Below are 24058 nucleotides of genomic sequence, written 5' to 3' on the forward strand. Positions count from 1 at the left end.
TTTTTTTTTTTTAAAGATTTTATTTATTTATCTGAGACAGAGAGAATGAGAGAGACAGAGAGCACATGAGAGGGGGGAGGGTCAGAGGGAGAAGCAGGCTCCCTGCCGAGCAGGGAGCCCGATGCGGGACTCGATCCAGGGACTCCAGGATCATGACCTGAGCCGAAGGCAGTCGCTTAACCAACTGAGCCACCCAGGCACCCAATTCAAGATTTCTTAAAGAGGTACACGTTTGTTTGATTTTTATAAAGCCACTTAATTAAAATAATACATAAATTCCAGATGAAAAGGCTAACCATAAAAGTAATGGAAGAAATCACAAAGAAAAAGATCTACCGATTTGGTTACATTAAAATGTAAACCTTGGGGCGCCTGGGTGGCTCAGTTGGTTAAGCGACTGCCTTTGGCTCAGGTTATGATCCTGGAGTCCCGGGATCGAGTCCCGCATCGGGCTCCCTGCTCGGCAGGGAGTCTGCTTCTCCCTGTGACCCTCCTCCCTCTCATGCTCTCTGTCTCTCATTCTCTCTCTCAAATAAATAAATAAAATCTTTAAAAAAAAAAAATGTAAACCTTTATTATGTCAAAGAACATCTTGAACAACTTTGCCTAAGGCTAGTCCTGTTTACTTTCAAATGGGCTGGAATGAAAAGAAATTTATACCCTGTCACATTTTTGCCATGTAATGCCAGATAGGCAGCTTTGTTTTCTAAGATTTGTGGAGTTGTTTTTTCACATTTGCTTTGTATATGGGAGTTCATTTTCAGGAAATCCTATAACTGAAGTATTTTTAAGTAAATATAGGCAAGTAAGTATAACACCAAATGGCCTGTATGAAGAGCCCTATTAATAATACATTCAGCAGATGCCATATAATTGAGAACCAAAAGAGATCACTTTTGGCTAAATTATAGAGCTCAGTTTTCAGCTTTTCCCAAAAGAGCCACTCTGGGTAAGCCAGTTGAGCAGTCCACACCAGCTCTTTATTAGCCTTTTTTTTTTTTTTTTTTTAAGATTTTATTCATTTGACAGAGAGAGAAGAAGCAGGCGGAGTGGCAGGCAGAAGGAGAGGGAGAAGCAGGACACCCGCTGAGCAGGGAGCCTCAGGTGGGGCTCGATCCCAGGACCCCGGGATCATGACCCGAGCCGAAGGCAGACACTTAACTGACTGAGCCACCCAGGCGCCCCAGCCTAGTTATTTTTAGCCTGTTTATTTTTTAGACCAGGTAACTGAAATCGATGCCTAATATTATGCTCTTATTAGTTAGGAGCAGTGAGCCATTGCTCAGCCTCTATTCAATGAAGGCCTTCCCAGCCCGTTCACCACTAGCATTGGAGGGCAAAGATTGTGACAGAGCTGTCAAAAGGACTATACAGGGAGAAAAAGCATCCTTGACATAGTAAGGATATAAGAGGACCTAAAGGTTTAGAAGCTGCCCTGGCAGTAGTAGCTGATAGAGGAGGCCCAGGTAGAATTTTCTCACAGGTACTCTCCAGATACCAACACTGTAGTTTTCTAGAGATGCTGTCCTCTTGAGGAGGAAGTAGAAGCTGTTTGTTTCTATTCACATGTGTTAGTCTCATATCTTAGTCTCATTAACCATTGCTGTTACCACCATCTCTGTGTACTGGAAGTGCAGTTATTCAGAGTATTTTTTTAAAAAACAGACCAAAAAGGGGCGCCTGGGTGGCTCATTTGGTTGAGTGCCCGACTCTTGATTTCGGCTCAGGTCATGATCTCAGGGTTGTAGAATCAAGCCCCAGTCCAGCTCCTCACTCAGTGCTGAGTCACTTGAGATTCTCCCCCTCTCCCTCTTCCTCTGCCCCTCCCCCTGCTCTTGCATGTGCTCTCTCTCAAATAAAAAAATCTTAAAAAAAAAAACAACCTCATAACATGAAATCCTAGAGTTCAGTTCACATCTCTCTATTATTAGATCATATTACCTAAGATACTGAAAGTCTGTACAGAATGAACCGTATGGGGCCGCCTGGGTGGCTCAGTTGGTTGAGCGACTGCCTTTGGCTCGGGTCATGATCCTGGAGTCCCGGGATCGAGTCCCGCATGAGCAGGGAGCCCGCTTCTCCCTCTGACCCTCCCAGCTCTCATGCTCTCTATCTCATTCTCTCTCTCAAATAAATAAATAAAATCTTTAAAAAAAAAAGGTAGAACTTGTTATGACATATAGGTATCCCTGAATAACTAAATAATAAGTCAACCGTATGAAATAAAACATTAAAAAAAAAAAAAAAGAATGAACAGTGTGGCTGTTCCTAAACAGGGATTCCATTTGGTCCAGATACCTAATAATATATAACAGAATCTAGGGTGGCTGTTACATGGATGTCCAACAATTTTATTTTAAGCCAATCTTTAAAAACTTATTGCTAGTCCCTAAACAACTCCTTACTTCCTTAGGCAGGTTAGAATAGTCATTACCTACTCTATGCATCTCTGTTATGTGTTGGATTAGTAGTGGTAAGCATTGCTGGTAATGATGTCTTCTGCTTTATATTAAGAATTTTGCTCATTTTACTTCATTGTAGGTTATAAACTTCCTGGAAGCAGAGACTGAAAATTATTCCATCCCATTCCTCCACTTCCCAACACACACAAATAGCACATTGCTTTGAATTTATAGCTCTTTGTAGATTGGATGAGAAACCACTGAGGTTTGAGTTGTCTGTGGTTTTAATTTCTTAGTAATGTCCAGGATTTCTCACTGCCCAAGACTGGGAATGAAAGGGCAATAAAATTGGTAGAGGAGCTATTAAGTTGCTAATGAGTCCTAAATTACCTCTTACCTTTTATATAATGTTGAAGGAAACTTCAGTTATAAAAGATAATATGGTTGCTCTAGCACCATCTAGAGGAAAGTCTAGAAATGCTTAAAAATTTATTTTATAACTTCGTATCAGTACATTTAAATCTAGATGCCACATCCTTCCTGTCTTTCCTCTTTTACTAAATATATCATGTTACGGCAAGGTATAGTTCACTCAGCTCTTCAACCGAACTTTACTCTGTCTTCATCCATTGCTACCTGATAGCATGTTATTTTTTTGTGTGTTTATCTGTTCCAGCTGGATTGTAAGATATATGAGGCTAGGATAAGGACCATGGCTTCTACCATAGCCCCTTAATACTGATAGGAACTCATTATATATTGATTATTAAATGATAGGTATAGACATTACAAATAACCTCATGGGTTAGATATAATATAACAATATATTCTTTTTTTTTTTTAATCTTATTTATTTGAGAGAGAGCAATAGCAGAGGGAGGGGCAGAGGGAGAGGGAGAAGTAGACTCCCGGCTGAGTGGGGAACTCGATGCGGGACTTGATCCCAGGACCCTGAGATCAGAACCCAAGCCAAAGGCAGACGCTTAACCAACTGAGCCAACCAGACACCCCAATATAGATGATTCTTAACAACATAGTGCCAAGTTAAAAAAAAAACAATGAAGTCTGTAACATAATCCTATATATGTAAGTTAAAATACATGAAATCAAAGCAGTAATACACGTTTTATATGAATATATACAAACAAAAATGTGTACATTAAACAATGGCTGTTGGGAAGAAGGGGCATGGGAATTGTGTAAAATGAGTCAGGTGATTAACAAAAAGAGGCTGAAAACCATAACCTTTGTTCTTACCATATTTAGAAAACAGTAGATGAGTAACAGTTGTTGGGGGAGGGCAAATTAAGCAACCCAGCACACACCAATCAAAAGTTTTTATCTTATTTTCTATCTATAATTTAATGGATTAATGCACCAATCAAACAATTAACAAGTATTTATTTAGCATCAAGTATTAGACTGACTTCTTTAAGGTCTTTTTCCTACTCTCTAACACAGCTCAGCTCATCATTACATGATTTCACTCTTCCTTATGTGTGCCATGCTCATCCCAGATCCTTTTTTTAAAATATTTTATTTATTTGACAGAGACAAAGCGAGAGAAAGAACACAAGCAGGGGGAGTGGGAAAGGGAGAAGCAGGCTTCCCGCAGAGCAGGGAGCCCGATGCAGGGCTCGATCCCAGGACCCTGGGATCATGACCTGAGCCCAAGGCAGACAATTAACGACTGAACCACCCAGGCACCCCAAATCCTCTTAAGATTTACAAAATCCTACCTATTCTTCCTTCTTTGATCTACATACACTCCATGGCTCTACCACAGTATGCAGCATATGTCTTTTTTTTTAATTAATGGTTTTATGTATATTCATTTTTCTTCCCCCATAAAAGAGTAAAACTTCCAATTCAGTGAAAATTTTGAATTTCCAGTAGCACTTGGCACAGTGATGGAGAATAATAAGTAATACATATTTGCTGACTAATTGCGTGAAAGCAGTGTATGAAGTAGATTAATCTGATAGTGGTTTACCAGGTGGATTGACAGAATTAAAGCATGGAGTTAGGGATACAAGTCAGAGGCTGTTGGAATAGTCTACAGTTGAGTTAATAAGGACTTGGACTCTGGTGGTTGTGGTAGGAATGGAGAGGAAGACATTGAATTCAGGGAGTTCCAAGGCAGAATGACAGGCCATGGTGACTGGCTTTTATCCAAATGCCACAGAAAGCCAGCTCTGCTTCCTCCCTTTTCAGCCCGTGATCTCTCCTAGTTATGCCGAAGTTCCCTGCTTCCTTTACAGTTGATCAGCTGCCCCTCTTCGGGTCCAGAATTCTCATAACTTAAGAGAATTCCAGCTGGGCAAGCAGATCTCCAGAAGGCAAAACTGACAGCAGTGGTAGAACTGGCTGGTCCCCAACTTTCTGTCTCCAAGCATGAAGGTAGCAGCAGCTTTGTTAACATCTCTATAAAAAGGCAGAAATAGGGGACCTGTGTGGCTCAGTTGGTTAAGCATCTGCCTTCAGCTCAGGTCATGATCCCAGGGTCCTGGGAACGAGCCCCACATCTGGCTCCCTGCTCATCGGGGGAGACTGCTTCTCCCTCTCCCTCTGTCCCTGCTCCTGTGCTCTCCCTCTCTCTCAAATAAATGAATAAAATCTTTTAAAAGAATCAAAATTAAAATTAAAAAAAATAAAAAGGCAGAAGTAGGGGCGCCTGGCTGGCTCAGTCTGTAGAGCATACGATTTATGATCTGAGGGCAATGATTTGAAGCCCCATGTTAGGCATAGAGTTCACTTAAGAAAAAGAAAAAGGTTGGGGCTCCTGGGTGGCTCAGTCGGTTAAGCATCTGACTCTTGATTTTGGCTCAGGTCATGATCTCACGGTGCTGAGATTGAGTGTGTGTGTGTGTGTCTCAAAAAAAAAGGAAGAAAAAGGCATCAGGTTTTTTTTGTTTTTTTTTTTTAAGATTTTATTTATTCATTTGACAGAGAGAGACACAGCGAGAGAGGGAACACAAGCAGGGGGAGTGGGAGAGGGAGAAGCAGGCTTCCCACCAAGCAGGGAGCCCGATGCGGGGCTCGATCCCACGACTCTGGGATCATGACCTGAGCCGAAGGCAGACGCCTAATGACTGAGCCACCCAGGCGCCCCAAGGCATCAGTTCTAATACTTTTTGTACTCAACACTCCTTTCACTCTTAAAAATTATTATTATTTTTTTTAAAGATTTTATTTATTTGACAGAGAGAGATACAGCGAGAGAGGGAACACAAGCAGGGGGAGTGGGAGAGGGAGAAGCAGGCTTCCCGCTGAGCGGGGAGCCCGATGCGGGGCTCGATCCCAGGACCCTGGGATCATGACCCGAGCCGAAGGCAGACGCTTAATGACTGAGCCACCCAGGCGCCCCACTCTTAAAAATTATTAAGGAGGTACCTGGCTGGCTCAGTTGGAAGAGCATGTGACTCTTGATCTCAGGTTGTAAGTTTAAACCCCACATTGGGAGTAGAGATTACTAAATAAATAAATATTAATGAGTTCTAAGAGCTTTTGTTTGTATCTATTGATATTACAGCTCTTGATATTTACCATAATAGAAATTAAAATTGAGAAACAAATTATGTATTTATTAACCCATTTAAAAACAACAGAAAAAAACTATTATATGTGAACATATGTTTATGAAAAATATAGTTTCTAGGCACACCTGGGTGTCTCAGTCGGTTAAGCATCTGCCTTCAGCTCGGGTCACAATCCCACCCTGAGATCAAGTCCCACATCAGGCTCCTTGCTCAGCGGGGAGCCTGCTTTTCCCTCTGCCTGCAGCTCCCCCTGCTTGTGCTCCCTGTCTCTCTCTCTCTCTCTCTCACAAATAAATAAATAAAATCTTTTTTTTTTTTTAAGATTTTATTTATTTATTTGAGAGAGAGAATGGAAGAGATAGCACAAGGGGGGGGAGGGTCAGAGGGAGAAGCAGACTCCCTGCTGAGCAGGGAGCCCTATGCGGGACTCGATCCTGGGACTCCAGGACCTGAGCCGAAGGCAGTTGCTTAACCAACTGAGCCACCGAGGCGCCCATAAATAAAATCTTTTTTAAAAAAAGAAAAAATATAGTTTCTAAAACAAAAATATTTAGTGAGAAGAATGTTTTAAATGTATTCACAGATGTTTTAAATGTATGGCCTAATAGAAGACAAGCTGGATTTTCACCTATACTTTTATAATGATTTGTTGAAATATCACATGTTATACAGCCTCTGAAAAACTCTTATTCAGGAGAGAATGAAAATAAAAAGACAAATTTGTTTAAGTATTATAACAAAAATAGTTTTGACTTTGCAGACCCTTGAAACGGTCTTTGGGACTTTCCGGGACCCCTGAACCACACTTGGAGAACCACTGCCTTAAGCAGTGCTTTTTAGTTTTCTCTAAGAGAGACTTAAAGATGTATGTTTCATTTCGTAGCCATGCCTAGGCATTCTTGGCATCTACACCGAAACCCTCATTGCCCATATCTATATACATATAATACTGCATTCAAAGCTCACTAACAAAACTAGTTGTAGGGAGTTACCAGAAATGGCTTATCTGACTGATTCCTTTGTCTGCTGGCGATAGAATTTTTCCCCATGAACTTTATTTTTTGTTGTTGTTACTGGTTTTTAAAGATTTTTTTATCTTTAGGGACACCTGGGTGTCTCAGTTGATTAAGCGGCTGCCTTTGGCTCAGGTCATGATCCCAGGGTCCTGGGATCGAGTCCCACATTGGGCTCCTTGCTCAGTGGGGAGCTTCCTTCTCCCTCTGCCTCTGCCTACCACTCCCCCTGCTTGTGTGTACACACTTTCTCTCTCTGTGACAAATAAAATCTTTAAAAAAAAAAGTTTTTGTTTTTTTGTGTTTTTTTTTAGCAATCTCTACACACAACTTGGGGCTCAAACTCACAACCCTGGGTCGAATGCTTTACCGAGACTGAGCCAGCCAGGCGCCCCTCCCCATGAACTTTGAATTCAAGTATAATAGACTCTTAAGAGAATCATGACATTAATGGATGTAGGATGTATGTGGCCATGAAGTCAGATAAGAGGACCTATAGGTCTGATGATTGAGCTATCTCAGGGTTGACTCCCTGATTTCCTCTCGAATAGATTACAAGAAGGAAGTTGGATGAGATACAAAAGTTGGTGATAAGGGAAGGATTGCTACTGTGAAAGGTAGACATGTTAATTAATGATAAGAAAAAGTGACTGCTGACAACCAGAGAGGAGACTAAAAAGCCAAACACAAAAACTCAACAGAGAAATTGGTTACAATTAATAGAGGGTCATTAACTCTTAATACTCCAGTAACCTTTTTTTTTTTATAAAGATTTTTATTTATTTATTCATGAGAGACAGAGAGAGAGGCAGAGGGAGAAGCAGGCTCCCAAGGAGCAGAGAGCCCGATGCGGGACTCGATCCCAGGACCCTGGGATCATGACCTGAGCCGAAGGCAGACGCTTAACCATCTGAGCCACCCAGGCGCCCCAACCTTTTTTAAAATAGGTTTGTTTTGTTTTGTTTTTAAGTAAACTTTACCCCCAACATGGGGCTCAAACTCACAACCTGAGATCATGCTCCACCCACTGAGCCAGCCAGGCACCAAACCTTTAAAGGGACATCTCTTTTTTTTTAAGATTTTATTATTTGATAGAGACACAGCGGGAGAGGGAACACAAGCAGGGGGAGTGGGAAAGGGAGAAGCAGGCTTCCCACATAGCAGGGAGCCCGACGCGGGGCTCTATCCCAGGACCCTGGGATCATGACCTGAGCCGAAGGCAGACGTTTAACGACTGAGCCACCCAGGTGCCCCGCCCCCTAAGGGGACATCTCTTTACAGCACCATAGATAATTATAGCTAGTATGATTCCCTGGGTCATCAAGAAAAAGATTGAAATATCCTCTGTATATGGAGAGTCCTCAGCTTATAAATGGCTTGTATTCCAAAGTTAATCTTCAAAGCATTTTTTGAGGACTCAAACCATTTTTCTATAGAAACAGTTAAATAATTGTTATTTTGGGTCCCAAACTGCTTTTTCATTTTATCTATTTCACAAATAAGTTCTGAGTGCCTGCCTAATAGCAATAAAATATCTCAGGTCTCACGTACAGCTTTCTTTCAGTGGGAGAATGCATGCTGAGGCCGAAGTCTGGGCGTATGTACTGTCTCCCTCCGGCTTCCACCATTTGCCCTGCACGGAGTTAGGGGTCAGGAAGCTATGCCCCAGTGCCAAATCCAGTCTCCTGCCTATTTGTGTCCCTCAACCCCTGATCTACATGATCTGGCCTGCCTTCATGTCCCTGACTTCATCTCTTTCTCTAACTCCCCTATAGCCTCATATCTACTTTGCTGTTCCTCAAAACATGCCAGACACATTCCCATTACAGGGCCTGCGTTTTCCTATGCCTAAAACGTTCTTCATTTTAATCTCCACACAGCTCACTCTCTCCCCTCTGTCAAGTATCTCAGCTTGAATGTCACCTTCTCAGTAAGGCTTTTCTTGACCTCCTTTATAAAATAGCAACATCCCCACCCCTCACATTCTCTTTTCGTCTACTTCTGTTTGATTTTTCTCCATAGGGCTTACCACCGCCTAACATGTATTTACTTGTTCATTGTCCCCCATCGTTTGAATGTAAGTTTCATGTAAGAGCAAGGACTGTCAGTTTTGTGCATTGCTATATCCCATCACTTCAGAACGGTGACTGGCCCAGAGTAGGTAGGTGTTCATATGTTGAATGAACGAATGAGAAAGAGAGAGATACATGCATGCTAACCTGCCTTTTATCCAGGGAGTAGTTGTCAGCATTAACCAGGATTGAAAATTGGGATTGAAATAAGAAAAAGTAGCATATAGGTGGGGCACCTGGGTGGCTCAGTTGGTTAAGCATCTGACTTTGGCTCAGGTTATGATCCTGGGGTCCTGAAATCAAGCCCCATGTCGGGCTCCCTGCTCAGTGGGGAGCCTGCTTCTTCCTCTCTCCCCTGCTCATGCTCTCTCTTGCTATCTCTCTCTCTCAAATAAATAAATTAAATTAAAATTTAAAAACATAGCACATAGGCAAATGCTTATATTTCCATTTGAAAACTCAAGCCTATTTAACTTGTGAGCTCTTCCCCTGCCCTTTCCCTTTATCAGTCCCTAATGTTGAGGACAGGCAGCTGGCCTTATTAACCTTTGTTCTTCAGTACCTCGTCCAGTGAATTCCACAAAGTAGGCTTTTAATAAATATTTGCTCCCAGCCAAGGAATGGACTTCAGTATCTTTGTAGCTGTTTTTTTATAACTTCAATACTTAGCATAATGCCTGGCAAATAATAGACGCTCAGTAAATATTTGTTCCAGGAAGTAATAAGTTAAATGAATTCTTTGTCTACTCAGGGTAAGACACTGCTCTAGGTTATTTATTATAAAGTAACAAATTACCCCCAAAGCATAAATAAATATTATCTCCTATACTTTCTATGGGTCAAGAATTCAGGAGTGTCTTAGGTGGCTGGTCCTGTCTCAGGGTCTCTCGTGAGGTTGCAGTCGAGATGCTACCTGGGGCTTCCATCATCTGAAAGCCTAACCCTGGAGGATCCTCTTCCAGGTTGGCTCACTCACATGGCTGTTAGCAGGAGGCCTCAGTTTCTAGTCTCATGGACCTCTCCATAGGGTGGCCTGCTGGAGTGTCCCTCAGATCAAGCAGCTGGCTTCCCTAAGAGAAGTAATCCAAGAGAAAAAGCAAGGAGGAGACCACAATCCCTTTTATACCTACTCTGAGTCATGCACATTGCTTCCACCACATTCTGTTTATTAGAAGCAAGTTGCTAGGTAACCCACACTCAAGGTGAGGAGAATTAGGCCTCACCTTTTTGAAGGGAGAAATATCAAAGAATTTGTAGACATTTTTTTTTTAAAGATTTTATTTATTTGAGAGAGAGTGAGAGGGAGAAGCAGACTCCTTGTTGAGCAGAGAGCCCAGTGTGGGACTCGATCCCAGGACTCTGGGATCATGAACTGAGCTGAAGGCAGACGCTTAACTGAATGAGCCACCCTGGCGCCCTGTAGACGTATTTTAAAACTGCCGCAATCACTCTGATACTTGAGTAAAGAGAAGTTGCCCATACAGAGGAAATGAAACAGGTTTTTTTCCCAGAGATAGTGTCTACCCTGCCACTTATATGCCCTTTTCAAGTCCAGTATTGCCTGTACTTTTGCCTACAAGGAGTTTTTTGTTATTTTTTTGTTTGTTTTTTGTTTTTTAGAGAATGGGTTGGTGTGGAGGGGCAGAGGGAGAGGGAGAGAGAAAATCAAGCGGGGCTGGATCTCATAACCCTGAGCCAAAATCAAGAGTTGAACACTTAAACAACTGAGCCACCCACGTGCCCCTAAAAGAATTTTTAGAACATCTTTGAAATTCTCCTACCAAAATTAATACCTTTTTATCTTTATTTTTTTTAATACATAAGACATGCATATGGTGCAAAATTCAAAGGTAAAATGAGTATACAGTGAAAAACAAATTTCCCTTGCCTGAGTCCCAGCCACCCAGTTTCCCTCCCTGGACAAGACTGCTATTGCTAGTTTATTTATCCTTCCAGAGACCTTCTGTGCACTCATAAATATCTATTTATATACTTTTTCTTACACAGATGGTAACATATGGTTACTGTTCTATATCTTCTTTTTCACTCACCTGTGTATCTTAGCATTTGTTCCATAGCAGTTTATTTATAGTTGCTTGGTTTTTTTAACAGCTGCATAGTATCCCATTGTGTGGATGTACAAAAATGGCTTTAATTGGTCCCTCATTGAAGGACATTTAGTTTGGTTCCCATTTTTTGCTATTAAACACTGCTGCAGCAAATACCTCATTCATATTTTACACTGAGAATATTTATGGGTAAATACCACAAGAGGATTTGTTGGGTCAAATAGCATGTGCTTTTGAAAGGTAATGTCAGGGGGCACCTGGGTGGCGGTCGGTTGAGCATCTGACTTTGGCTCAGGACATGATCTTGGTGTCCTGAGACCAGCTGCTTTGGGCTCTGAGCTCAGCAGGGAGTCTGCCCGAGATTCTCTCCCTCTGACTTTCCCCTCTGCTCCTGCCCCTGAGTACTCTCTCTCAAATAAATAAAATCTTTTTAAAAATGTGTAAAATAAATAAATAAAAAAATAAAAACCCCAAAACCCAAAAAACCCAAAAAAAGAGTCACCTGAGCATGAAGGTACAAGATCCCTGAGAGAAACAAGGTCCTAACAGAAGTGATAAAAATGAAGGCCCCGGAGGTAAAATTTACTCTTTCCACTATTGTGCTTGGATCAGTCTTGGCCGTGCAACTGTTGTGAGGCTTTGAATTATCCTCTGAAACAAAGCAGTGCTACTTTGGGATTGAGTATTTTCTCAACACCACTCTTCCTGCAACCTGGCAGAACCTGACTGCTGCCTCATACTAAGTCATTTCCCCTTTACTTTGCTCTCCAGTATCCATCACCTGTAAGAAGAGAGAATACCCAGCACTTTAAAATTCAATAATGTTTAATGAGATTATGTCTGTAAGACCCTTGGAAAATAACCACCTAGAGAAACAAACAAAGCACTATTTATTACTACTATTTTTAGCATTATTATCTTTAAATATGCTAAGCCTTTCCTAATTTTGTGAACACTGATTTAAATAGGAAGCTTTCAGGGGTGCCTGGCTGGCTCAATCGGTAGAGCATGCGACTCTTGATCTTGGGGTCGTGAGTTCAAGCCACATGTTGGGTGTAGAGATTACTTAAACAAACAAACAAACAAACAAAAAAACAACCAAAAACCTCAATAAAGTGCAGATCTGGTTTAAAAAAAAAAAAACTTTCTAAAATGGAAACCAATTTTTCTCTTTCTCTTCAGTCTACATGCTGCCCTAATAGAGAAACTAAGTCTGTTAAGTGTTATTTTCTGCTTTTTCCTTCCTGTCCTCTTATTCTTCCAGCTGTCTCAACTCGGAACCTTGTAGGAAGAGAGTTACACTTCAGAAAAATGTGTTTGCTTTGACATTTAAACAAGCCTCCATTTTGTTTTTCCATATTAAAATTTTTCCGCTTCCCCTGTCCCATTTCCAGCATTCTGTCTGACCTGTCTTCTTTTCAGCTCATTCATTATTGCTAAGGTTTGCAGATTATACCAGAGGAAGAAGACAGATTTATAAACATGTGTTCCTGCCCAGCTGTTTCAAGAGTAGGAGTAACATTTATCTTCAAATTGTATGGCTGCTTTCTATATACAGCTGTGCTCATCTGCCCTTATTAATGAGGTGCCTATCTCTAAGTCTTACATTGTCTAGAAATAAATGGACTCTTTTCCTATTTAAATTGGTAATGCAGTAATCAGAGGAGCCCATCACTGGGAGGAGACATCCATTTGAATTCACTTTGCTAATGGCCATAGAGAATTTAGCCTAATTGCTTTCTTAAGAGGTTTGCCATTTCCGTTAAGATGTCAGGGCCCAGGAAAGGGGTTGGATTTCTGTCCCTTTCCTCTCTGGATGGCCCCCTGCAATCCTGTATGTGTCTTTTATCTAAGATGAAAATAAAGGGACATTTTAAGGAAATTATGTAAAGACTCAGAATCTATTACAGATAATTGTACAGATACAGATACTTTGACCACTAATAAATAATGAGATCTTTGATAAATTACTTAACCTTTCTTGGCTCTCATTTCCTTGTTTGCAAAGTCGCTATAACAATCACTATATGACCAGGATTGTTGGAAGGATTGTGCTTTCTCTATATGACCTGCCTTGTTCAAAAAAGTGAATATTTGATGAGTATGAAAACACCTAGCACATAATAGATGTGCAATAAATGTTTGAATTAGAATCCATTTGGCTAAACCAAAGTTCTTTTCTGCCCTGATTTCATTAGTGAGATTTTCTGGTAGGGTAATCCTTTTTTTTTTTCCTTTTTCTTTTTCTTTTTCTTTTTCCAACTCCCTTGTCTGATGTGGTTTTATGATCAAGCATCCTAAAATTGGATTTGAAAGAAAACAGGGACTAAATAAGATCTTATTTAAAGCCTTGCTCAAGAGTTCAGGGTTCAAGTACTGATATCCTATGGTTTTGTCTAAAGCATTCTTTTTGACTTATTGAAAGCCTACTTTGGGCTAGTTATCTAATTTAACAATCTTATGTATTTCCATTTTAATCCGGGAGTTTTTTTGGGTTTTTTTTTTGTTGTTGTTGTTGTTTTTACGATTTTATTTATTTATTTGAGAGAGAGAGTGAGAGAGAGAAAGAGCACAAGAGGGGGGAGCGGGAGAGGGAGAAGCAGACTCCCTGCTGAGCAGGGAGCCCGATGCGGGACTCGATCCCGGGACTCCAGGATCATGACCTGAGCCGAAGGCAGTCGCTTAACCAACTGAGCCACCCAGGCGCCCCAGTCCGGGAGTTTTGATTAAAAATCTGAGAGTCATAGAGGTTAAGTGACTTGACCAAGGTTACACTGTAACAGTGAGGATTTGGACTAAGGTTTTCTAATTCCAAGACCATTGATCTTTAGACAGCATTCCACATCAAAGAAAAAAATGAATATAGGTGAATTACTACAGATATGCCCTGGGAGTGCTGGGTGAAATAGTATTTTATTAGTGTATGACCAAAGACAAAGGAAAGGCTAATTCTAGAGTCCCCAGACTTACTCTGTAGATAAATTACATAGAAAATGTGCTTTGGGACTCCCAGTCAAGATGATTTACTGTGTTCAGGGGCGCCTGGGTGGCTCAGTCATTAGGCGTCTGCCTTTGGCTCAGGGCATGATCCCAGGGTCCTGGGACCGAGCCCTGCGTCGGGCTCCCTGCTAGCGGGAAGTCTGCTTCTCCCTCTCCCACTCCCCCCTGCTTGTGTTCCCTCTCTCTCTGTCTCTCTCTGTCAAATAAATAATTAAATCTTTAAAAAAAATTATTTACTGTGTTCTAACTTTTGACACATCCCCTGTGTTCCAGACACATAGCAAGAAATAAAATATATAAAGTGGAAATCAATACATTTGGGCCCAAGAACAAAATAACCACCTTCATGGACCAAAAATAGGAGAGATACAAGTCACTGGGTGAAGCTGAAACTGTGGGCCTCCTGGCCTCCAGTGAATAGAGAATGGTGCCTGAGAGACAAGTTTTTGAGCAGTAACTAGATACTAAAATGCCCCTTAAAGAGAACTTGAAGCCAGGGGAGATGCCATCCCCCAGCCAGCCTCATGAAAGGAGACTTCCAAAAGTTAATTGAATGGGGGAGGAGGGAAGCCTAAGGAGCTGTGAAGAAGTATATCAAGCTGCCTTCTGGTACAATGATTAGAACTATGATATCCTAAATTTCTTCTAATGGAACAGGCCATTAAAATACCTGTTCAGGGAGTGCCTGGGTGGCTGTCAGTTAAGCATCTGACTTTGGCTCAGGTCATGATCCCAGGTTCCCCATATCAGGCTCCTTGCTCAGTGGGGAGCCTGCTTCTCCCTCTCCCTTTGCCCCTCCCCCTACTCATGCTCTCTCTCTCTCTCTCTCTCTGACAAATAAATAAAATCTTAAAAAAAAAAAAAAAGAATATGAAGGTGGGGGAAAGAAGGCAGACCATCTAGGGATCTCAAATCCTGTGGAACAACATGATGGAAAATTCTCTGGGTTTTCTTTTTGCCTCATATCCCCAACATGGAGCCAAACATTATACTTCATAATGAAAGACTGAATGTTTACTTTCACCAGTAAGAACAGGAACAAGGCAAAGATGTCTGTTCTCACTACCCTTGTTCAACATGGTGCTGGAAGTTCTACCTAGTGCAACAAGGCAAGAAAAGGAAATAAAAGACATGCAGATCAGAAAGGAAGAAATACAAGTATACTTATTTGCACGTTCCATGATTGTCTAAATAGAAAAATGTCAGTATATAAAAAACTCTTAGAACTAATGAGTGAGTTTAACTAGGTTGTAGAATATAGGATGAACATATAAAAATCAATTCTAGATCTACTATATGCTAGCTACGAACATATGGACACTGTAAAAATACAATACCATTCACAATAGCTCAAAAAAGTGAAATCCTTGGGGCACGTGGGTGGCTCAGTTGGTTAAGTGTCCAACTCTTGATTTTGGCTCAGGTCATGATCTCCGGATCATGGGATCAAGCCCCACGTCAGGCTCTGCACTCAGTGTGGAGTATGCTTATCCCTCTCCCTCTGCTCTTTCCCCTGTTTGTGCACTCCCCAGCTCTAAAATAAATAAAATCTTTTTTTTTTTTTAAAGTGAAATCCTTAGATGTAAATCTAACAAAATACCTACAAGATTTATGTGCTAAAAGTATACAAAGCTGATAAAAGAAATCAAAGAAGATCTAAATGAATGAGGAGTAGATAGTAAAGATGTCAAATTTTCTCAAATTGATACTCAAGTTTAATGTTAATTCCTGTCAAAATTCTAGCAAGATATTTTGTAAATGTAGACATAAAATGTAGACAAAAAATTTAAAAATGTAGATATAAAATTACCAAAATTCAACATATAAAATTTATATGGGAAGGCCAAAGGAATGCAAATAGCTAAAACAGTTTTGAAAAAAAAGAATAAAGTGGGAGGAATCAGACCACCTGATTTCAAGACTTATTTTATAGCCACAGTAATCAAGTCTGTGCTTTGGCAGACAGATAGACACAGACCAGTGGAACAAAACAGAGAACCCAGAATAGACACACAAATATACCCAGCTGATTTTGGCAAAGGTGCAAAAGCAGTTCTTGGGATGAAAGATAGCCTTTTCAACAACTGGTGTTGGAAAAAGTGGACATCCTGGGCCAAAACAAAGGAAAAAGAATCTCATATAAAAAACTAACTCTGAATGGATCAAGGACTTAAACAAAAAACATAAACCTAAAAGAAAATCTTCAGCAGGCAAAGAGTAGGGTTAGGGAAAGAGTTGTTAGACTTGACACCAAGAGCACAGTCATAAAAGAGGAAATGGATAAATTGTATTTTCATCAAAATTAAAAATGTTTGGTCTGTGTAAGACCTTGTTAAGATGTGAAAAGCCAAGCTAGAGAATAGAAGAAAATGCCCAACAAAGGACTAGTATCCAGAATATATAAAGAACTCTTGAAACTCCACAGTAGAAGACAATCCAATCAGAAAATGGGCTAAAGACCTGAACAGATATTTCACCAGAGGATATGCAGATGGCAAATAAGCACATAAAAAGATGTTCAACATCATTAGCCATTACAGAAATGTAAATTAAAACTACAATATGAGACATTGCTACATACTGTTAGAATGGCTAAGATTAAAAGTTAATGCCAAATACTGGCAAAGATGCAATGAAACTGGATCTCTCATGCATTGCTGGTGGGAATGTAAAAGAGTACAGCTACTCTGGAAAACAGTTTGGCAGTTTTTTTTTTTTAATATTTTATTTATTTATTTATTTGTCCGAGAGAAAGAGTACAAGCTGGGGGAGTGGCAGGCAGAGAGAGAAACAGGCTTCTTTCTCACTGAGCAGGGAGCCCAATGCGGGGCTCGATCCCAGAACCCTGGGATCATGACCCAAACTGAAGGCAGTCGCTTAACCGACTGAGCCACCCAGGCACCCCAGTTTGGCAGTTGCTTAAAAAACTAAATATGCAACTATAATATGATCCAGTAATTACACTCCTGGTATTTATCTCAGAGAGATGAAAACTCAAGTTCACTAAAAACCTGTACACAAATGTTTATAGCAGCTTTATTCATAATAGCCAAAAACTGGAAACAACCCAGATGTCCTTCACATTCACCAGGTAAATGGTAAAACAAACTGGTACATCCATATTAGGGAATACCACTCGCCAATAAAAAAGACTGAACTGTTGATACATGCAACAACTTGGATGAATCTCCGGATAATTATAGGCTGGTGGGGGAGGGGGGGACGACAGTCCCAAAAGGTTATATGCTGTGTGATTCCATTTATATAACATTATTAAAATGACAAAATTATAGAAATGGGTAACAGATTAGTAGTTGTCAGGAATTAAGGGGGGATGAGTGTGAGAGGGAAGTGAGTGAAGCTGTAAAAGGGCAACAGGAGGTATCCTTGTGTTGATGAACATATTTTGTATCTTCACATGTCAATGTTAGACTCCTGGTTGGGATATAATACAATAGTTTTGCAAGATGTTGCCATTAGGGGACACTGAGTAAGGGTACACAGTGGGGCCTCTATTATTTCTTACAACTGTATGTGAATCTATAATTATCTCAGAATGTAAAAAGTAATTTTAAAAAGTTAACCACCAGGAATTGAATGAACACCTAATGAAATTATTGTATGGTACAGTCAAATAAAGACTGTAATAAGTCTGGGGCGCCTGGGTGGCTCAGTCGGTTAAGCGTCTGCCTTTGGCTCAAGTCATGATCTCAGGGGTCCTGGGACTGAGCCCCACATGGGGCTCCCTGCTCCACGGGAAGCCTGCTCTCCCTCTCCCTCTGCCTGCCGCTCCCCCTGCTTGTGCTCTCTCTCTGTCAAATAAATAAATAAAAGCTTTAAAAAAATAAAAATAAAGCTGTGAACCAAAGAGCCAGAAATTAATGTTATGTAGATATGAAAAATTAACCAGTTTAAAATTTTGAAAATGACAGTCTTTGAAATACATATTATAGTCACTGAAATTTTTTTTAACTCAATACCTTAGATAAATTCTAGGAACAAATTATAAATTGGGAGAATCAAACACAAAGAGAAAAAATACACAAGAGATCAACTTAAATAGAGAGAGAATGGCTTGAGAGCCTCTAACACATATCAGGTATGAGTCCTAGGGGATAAAAGAGATTGAAAGAATGGCAGAGGGACAGTAAATGAATATGTAATAGGTGGTAATTTTTCTGAATTAGATTCTGATTAGAAACCTGTCTAGGTAGTTTGTACATTTGTAACATAGCAGATAAATAAAAGTAAATGCATTATTTTAGTTAAACATGGTAGACTGAAAGTACATATTTACCTCCCAGTTTCTCCCTTTGTAATTCATTCAAATGTCAGTAAGGGGATTTTGTTTTTAAGGTATAAACTCACAGGTTTTTTAAAAACAGATAAGACTGGGGCGCCTGGGTGGCTCAGTCAGTTAAGTGTCCAACTTTGGCTCTGGTCATGATCTCAGGGTCTTGGGATCAAGCCCCCAGGGGGAGCCTGCTGGAGATTCTCCCTCTCCTTCTGCCCCTACCCTCACTGGCGTGCACTCACTCATGTGCGCTCCGTCTCTGTCTCTCTCAAATAAATAAATAAATCTTAAAAAAAAAAAAAAAAAACAGACAAGGGATGCCTGGGTGGCTCAGTCGGTTAAGTGTCTGCCTTCAGCTCGGGTCATGATCTCAGGGTCCTGGGATCGAGTCCCACATCGGGCTCCTTGCTCATCGGGGAGCCTGCTTCTCCCTCTGCCTGCTGCTCCCCCTGCTTGTGCTCTCTCTCTCTGGCAAATAAATAAATAAAATCTTTTTAAAAAAATAAAAATTAAAAAAAAATTTAAAAAACAGACAAGACTACTGCAAACAAGTATAATCAATAGAATTTTGGAAATTAGAAAGCAGATGTACAAGTACTGATTTAAGAGACCTGAAAAAAATGAAAGCTTGGTTTTTTAGTAGTTTCTTTGTTTTTTATCTGAGGTTGGGAGGAAGGAGAACCAAGGAATAAGGAGTACACTTATCATGGTGAGCACTGAGTAATGGATAGAATTGGGGTTTTTTTGTTTTTTTTTTAAGATTTTATTTATTTATTCGACAGAAAGAGACACAGCAAGAGAGGGAACACAAACAGAGGGAGTGGGAGAGGGAGAAGCAGGCTTCCCCCGGAGCAGGGAGCCCAATGCGGGGCTTGATCCCAGGACCCTGGGATCATGACCCGAGCCGAAGGCAGATGCTTAATGGCTGAGCCACCCAGGCGCCCCCAGAGTCTTGGTTTTGTCCAACCCTTGGTTTCCATTCAGGTCATGATCTCAGGGTTGTGAGATCAAGTCCTGCATTGGCCTTGCTCAGCAGGGAGTCTGCTTGAAATTCTCTCTGCTCCTTCCCACACTAGTGGGTGCATGCACATGCACACGCTGTCTCTTGCTCTCTCTTTCTCTCTCAAATAAATGAGTAAGTCTTAAAATAAAATAAATCCATGTATAAGGGGACCCACGCACTTTAAACCTGTGTTGTTCAAGGGTCAACTATAATTAAGTATCTTTAGAGAGAGAAGATATTGTATCTATGAAACAAGAACATGATGCCTTTTTTAATTAAAAATACAATAGTAAAAATGGAAATTTCAGAATATAACTTAGAAGATGAAGGAAATCCCTTAGAATATATAGACAAAGGAACGGAATAGAAAACAGGAGTAAGAGATGAAAAAAAGAGGATTAATCTAGAACATCCACTTCTAGAGAAATAGAAATTCCAATAAGCAAAACAGGAGGCAAGTAATTGATAATGTGGCAGAAAATTAGTGACCGTATAGTATATTTGAATAATATCAATCATTTATAAAACACCGTAAAACTTCAGAGTACACATTTTAAAATATTCTTTTCAGGTGCACATGGAATGTTCTTCAAGATAGATCGCATTTCAGACTGTAAGTTCTCCAAATTTGGAAGGTTTGAAATCATATAGAGTATGTTCTCCGCCATAGTCAAATTCTATTAGAAATGAATAACAAAAAGATATTGGGAAAATCCCCAGATAGTTGAAAACTTGACAACACTTTTCTAAATAACCCAGGATCAAAAAGGAAATTACCAGGGAAATTAGAAAATGTTTTGACCTGGGGCGCCTCGGTGGCTCAGTTGGTTGGGTGACTGCCTTCAGCTCAGGTCATGATCTCAGGGTCCTGGGATCGAGCCCCGCATCGGGCTCCCTGCTCGGCGGGAAGCTTGCTTCTCCCTCTGACCGTCCCCCTGCTTGTGTTCCCTCTCGCTGTGTGTCTCTCTCTGTCAATTAAATAAATAAAATCTTAAAAAAAAAGAAAAGAAAATGTTTTGACCTGAATGATCATGAAAACATATCAAAGCTTGTGAAATGCAGCTAATGTAGGCTGTGAGGGAAATTCATACCTTTAAATGCTTATATTTGAAAGGAAAAAAGATCTAAAATGGGCTAGCAAACTTGTTCATAAAGGGCCAGGTAGTAAATATTTTAAGCTTTGCAGGCCATACAGCCTCTCTATTGCAGCTCAACTTGTGGCATGAAATCAGGCATAGACAATGCATAAATGAGTAAGTGTGGCTATGATTCCAATAAAACTTTATTCATATCACATAACATAATTTCACATAAAATCATATTCTCCTTTTCATTTTTTCTACCATTAAACATGTAAAAGTGATTTATAGCTTGTTAATAGCTTTAAAGTATCTCATGGTTATAATGTTTATGACTTTGTGGTAAGACATAAAAAGCATAAGCCATAAAGGAAAAGCTCAATATATTTGACTTCACTAAAATGTGGAACTAACCAAAAATACTTTAGAGGATAAATAAGCCACAAAAACAAAATAAAAAAGTTGTTTTAGGCATGCCTGGCTGACTCAGTCGGTAGAGCATCTAACTCTTGATCTCTGGGTCATGAGTTCGAGCCCCGTGTTGGATACGGAGATTACTTTAAAAAAAAAGTTTTATACCAGATTGAATTCCAGATGGATCAAAGATTTAAAGATAAAAAATCAAACTATAAAAGTACTAAAAGAAAACATAAGAAAAAACTATTAATGAAGTGATGGAATAAGGAAAGCCTTTTGAAATAGGACAAAAAACTCTGAAGCCATAAAAGATTGATAAATGTAACTACATAAAAGTCAATAATTTCGGGACACCTGGCTGGCTCAGTACAGCATGCAACTCTTGATCTCAGGGTCATGAGTTCGAGCCCCACATTGGGTATAGAGATTACTTAAATAAATAAACCTTCTTTAAAAAGAAGGTAAATAGGGGCGCCTGGGTGGCTCAGTCGGTTAAGCATCTGCCTTCAGCTCCAAGGTCATGATCCCGGGGTCCTGGGATCAATCGCTGCATTGGGCTCTGTGTTCAGCGGGGAGCCTGCTTCTCCCTTCTCCCTGCTCATGCTCTCTGTCACTATATCTGTCTCTCTCAAATAAATAAATCTTAAAAAAAAAAAAAAAAGGGCGCCTGGGTGGCTCAGTTGGTTGGGCGACTGCCTTCAGCTCAGGTCATGATCCTGGAGTCCCTGGATCGAGTCCCGCATCGGGCTCCCTGCTTGGTGGGGAGTCTGCTTCTCCCTCTGACCCTCCTCCCTCTCATGCTCTCTCTCTCTCTCATTCTCTCTGTCTCAAATAAATAAATAAAATCTTTAAAAAAAAAAAAAAAAAAGGTAAATAATGTCTACAGAGCATTAACCACCATTAGCAAATGACAGACCAGGGGGAAATACCTGATTTGTACAACAGACAAAAGGCTTATTCTAGTATATTAAGAGTTACAAATAAGAAAAAGACTACAAAATTCAGTAGAAAAATGAGCAAAGGATTTGAACAGACAGTTCACTTAGGAAGGAAATACATCTCATAATGATGTCTTAAAATGATATGATGTACAAACTCATGATAAGAAACATTAAAACTACATAAAACACTTTTTCTGGGCGCCTGGGTGGCTCAGTTGGTTAAGCGACTGCCTTCGGCTCAGGTCATGATCCTGGAGTCCCGGGATTGAGTCCCACATCGGGCTCACTGCTGAGCAGGGGGTCTGCTTCTCCCTCTGCCCTCTTCCCTCTCGTGCTCTCTGTCTCTCATTCTCTCTCTCTCAAATAAATAAATAAAATCTTTAAAAAAAAAAAAAAGAAAACACTCTTTTTCTTCTATCAGGTTGGCAAAGATCAAGTCTGAGAACACTGTATTGCCAAAGGAAAAGGACAGCTGGTGTTCTCATGCACTACTGATGGGTGTATAAATTAGTATATCTTCTTTGATGGCATTTTGGCAGTATTTATCAAAAATCCAAATACAAGTGCTCTGTGATTTACAATTTTACTTACAGAAATTTATCTTACAGACATGCTTATATAAGTAAGATAAAACATTTGCACAAGGTTATTCATTAGCATTATTTGTAATAGCAGAATAATAAAGCAACCTAAATGTCCATCACCAGGGGACTGATTAAATAAATTATGGTATAATTTGAAATCATTCAAATGCAGCCTTTGAAATGAAGTAGTTCTATGTGTACTGATACAGAATGATCCAGAATATATGCTTAGATGAAAAAAGTACAGAACATTGTATATTGCTACCATTTGAGGAAGAATGTATATTTGTTTATAAATGTATAAAATCTCTCTGGAGGAATATGTGGATCCATGGATGTTTCTGAGTAGAGGAACTGGAAGGCTGAAGGACAGTGACAGGAGGGAACACTTCATTTATTTTGGGATTTGTTTGCTGGCTTTTGAATTTTGGAATATGACTCTATTATCCATCCGAAAGCATTTTTAAGTAATATGAACAAGACAGGAGTGTTCACTGTGATAATCCTTTATGAGTGAAATGCTCAAAATATCCTAAACATCCATCAATAGAATTTGAAAATTGTGGTCAAATCATACATAGGTGAGCACGTATGTGCTCACAGTCATACATGAGCACAGTTAAAATAAGTTGATTAAGCTTTTCATATCAACATAGGGATACATCTCAAATTTGTAATGTTAATGAGAAAGGTAAGTTACACCCCAGCATGATCCCATCAATGGAAAGTTTGAAAATATAGTAAATAGTGTTTTTTAACTGTGATGTTTTATTCTTTAAAAGAGAAATCTGATGTCAGTATGGCACTAAATCTTATAAATCTATTGAGCTGAGTAGGCAGTTCCCATAGTGATATTTCGGCCCAATCCTGTGAGTCTCATGGGGACCCAGAGCACCACCTAAACCCTCCTACAGGAGCCAGAATCCTCCTCAAATGAAAAATACTTTTCTCAGTGGCCAGCAGGGTTTCTCTTGTCTGTATTTGAATCTTCTTGTCTTGCAGGGATGTTGGTGGTGAATGTAACATGGAGGAACAAGACATACGTAGGTACACTTCTTGACTGCACACGGCATGATTGGGCACCCCCCAGGTAAGCATTTTACAGCTTTTTGGTGTATATTAGTCTGAACCACCCTAATCAGTGATCCCTTGTGCCTTCATCCTGTTAGAGTTGGATAGCTTTTGAGACACCCAGCTTTTATTTATTTATTTTTAATTTAATTTTTTAAAATTTTATTATGTTAGTCACCATACAATACATCATTAGTTTTTGATGTGGTGATCCACGATCCATTGTTTTCGTATAACACCCAGTGCTCCATGCAGTACATGCCCTCCTTAATACCCATCACCGGGCTAACCAATCCCCCCTCCCCTCTAAAACCCTGTTTGTTTCTTAGAGTCCATAGTCTCTCATCGTTCATCTCTCCCTCCAATTCCCCCCCTTCATTTTTCCCTTCCTTCTCCTAGTGTCCTCCATGCTATTCCTTATGTTCCACAAATAAGTGAAACCATATGATAATTGACTTTCTCTGCTTGACTTATTTCACTTAGCATAATCTCCTCCAGTCCCATCCATGTTGATGTAAAAGTTGGGTATTCATCCTTTCTGATGGCTGAGTAATATTCCATTGTATATATGGAC

At 40.1% G+C, this 24058-nt stretch overlaps 2 protein-coding genes across 5 annotated transcripts in view; both read left to right on the forward strand.

The window, feature by feature from the left end:
* Nucleotides 1–24058, forward strand: part of LOC102731775 (estrogen receptor-like) — a 464527-nt gene that overhangs the window by 284172 nt on the left and 156297 nt on the right. The gene's annotated exons all lie outside the window — the stretch shown is intronic.
* Nucleotides 1–24058, forward strand: part of ZNF609 (zinc finger protein 609) — a 211597-nt gene that overhangs the window by 176641 nt on the left and 10898 nt on the right. For all 4 annotated transcript variants that reach the window (XM_081829550.1, XM_081829551.1, XM_081829552.1 and 1 more), the window contains one exon: nucleotides 23416–23503. In XM_081829550.1, coding sequence (XP_081685676.1) covers nucleotides 23416–23503 — 88 coding nt within the window. The remainder of the gene's footprint in view (nucleotides 1–23415; nucleotides 23504–24058) is intronic.

Source organism: Leptonychotes weddellii, chromosome 9, assembly GCF_054177405.1.
Source record: "Leptonychotes weddellii isolate Sample4059 chromosome 9, ASM5417740v2, whole genome shotgun sequence".
NCBI lineage: Eukaryota > Metazoa > Chordata > Mammalia > Carnivora > Phocidae > Leptonychotes > Leptonychotes weddellii.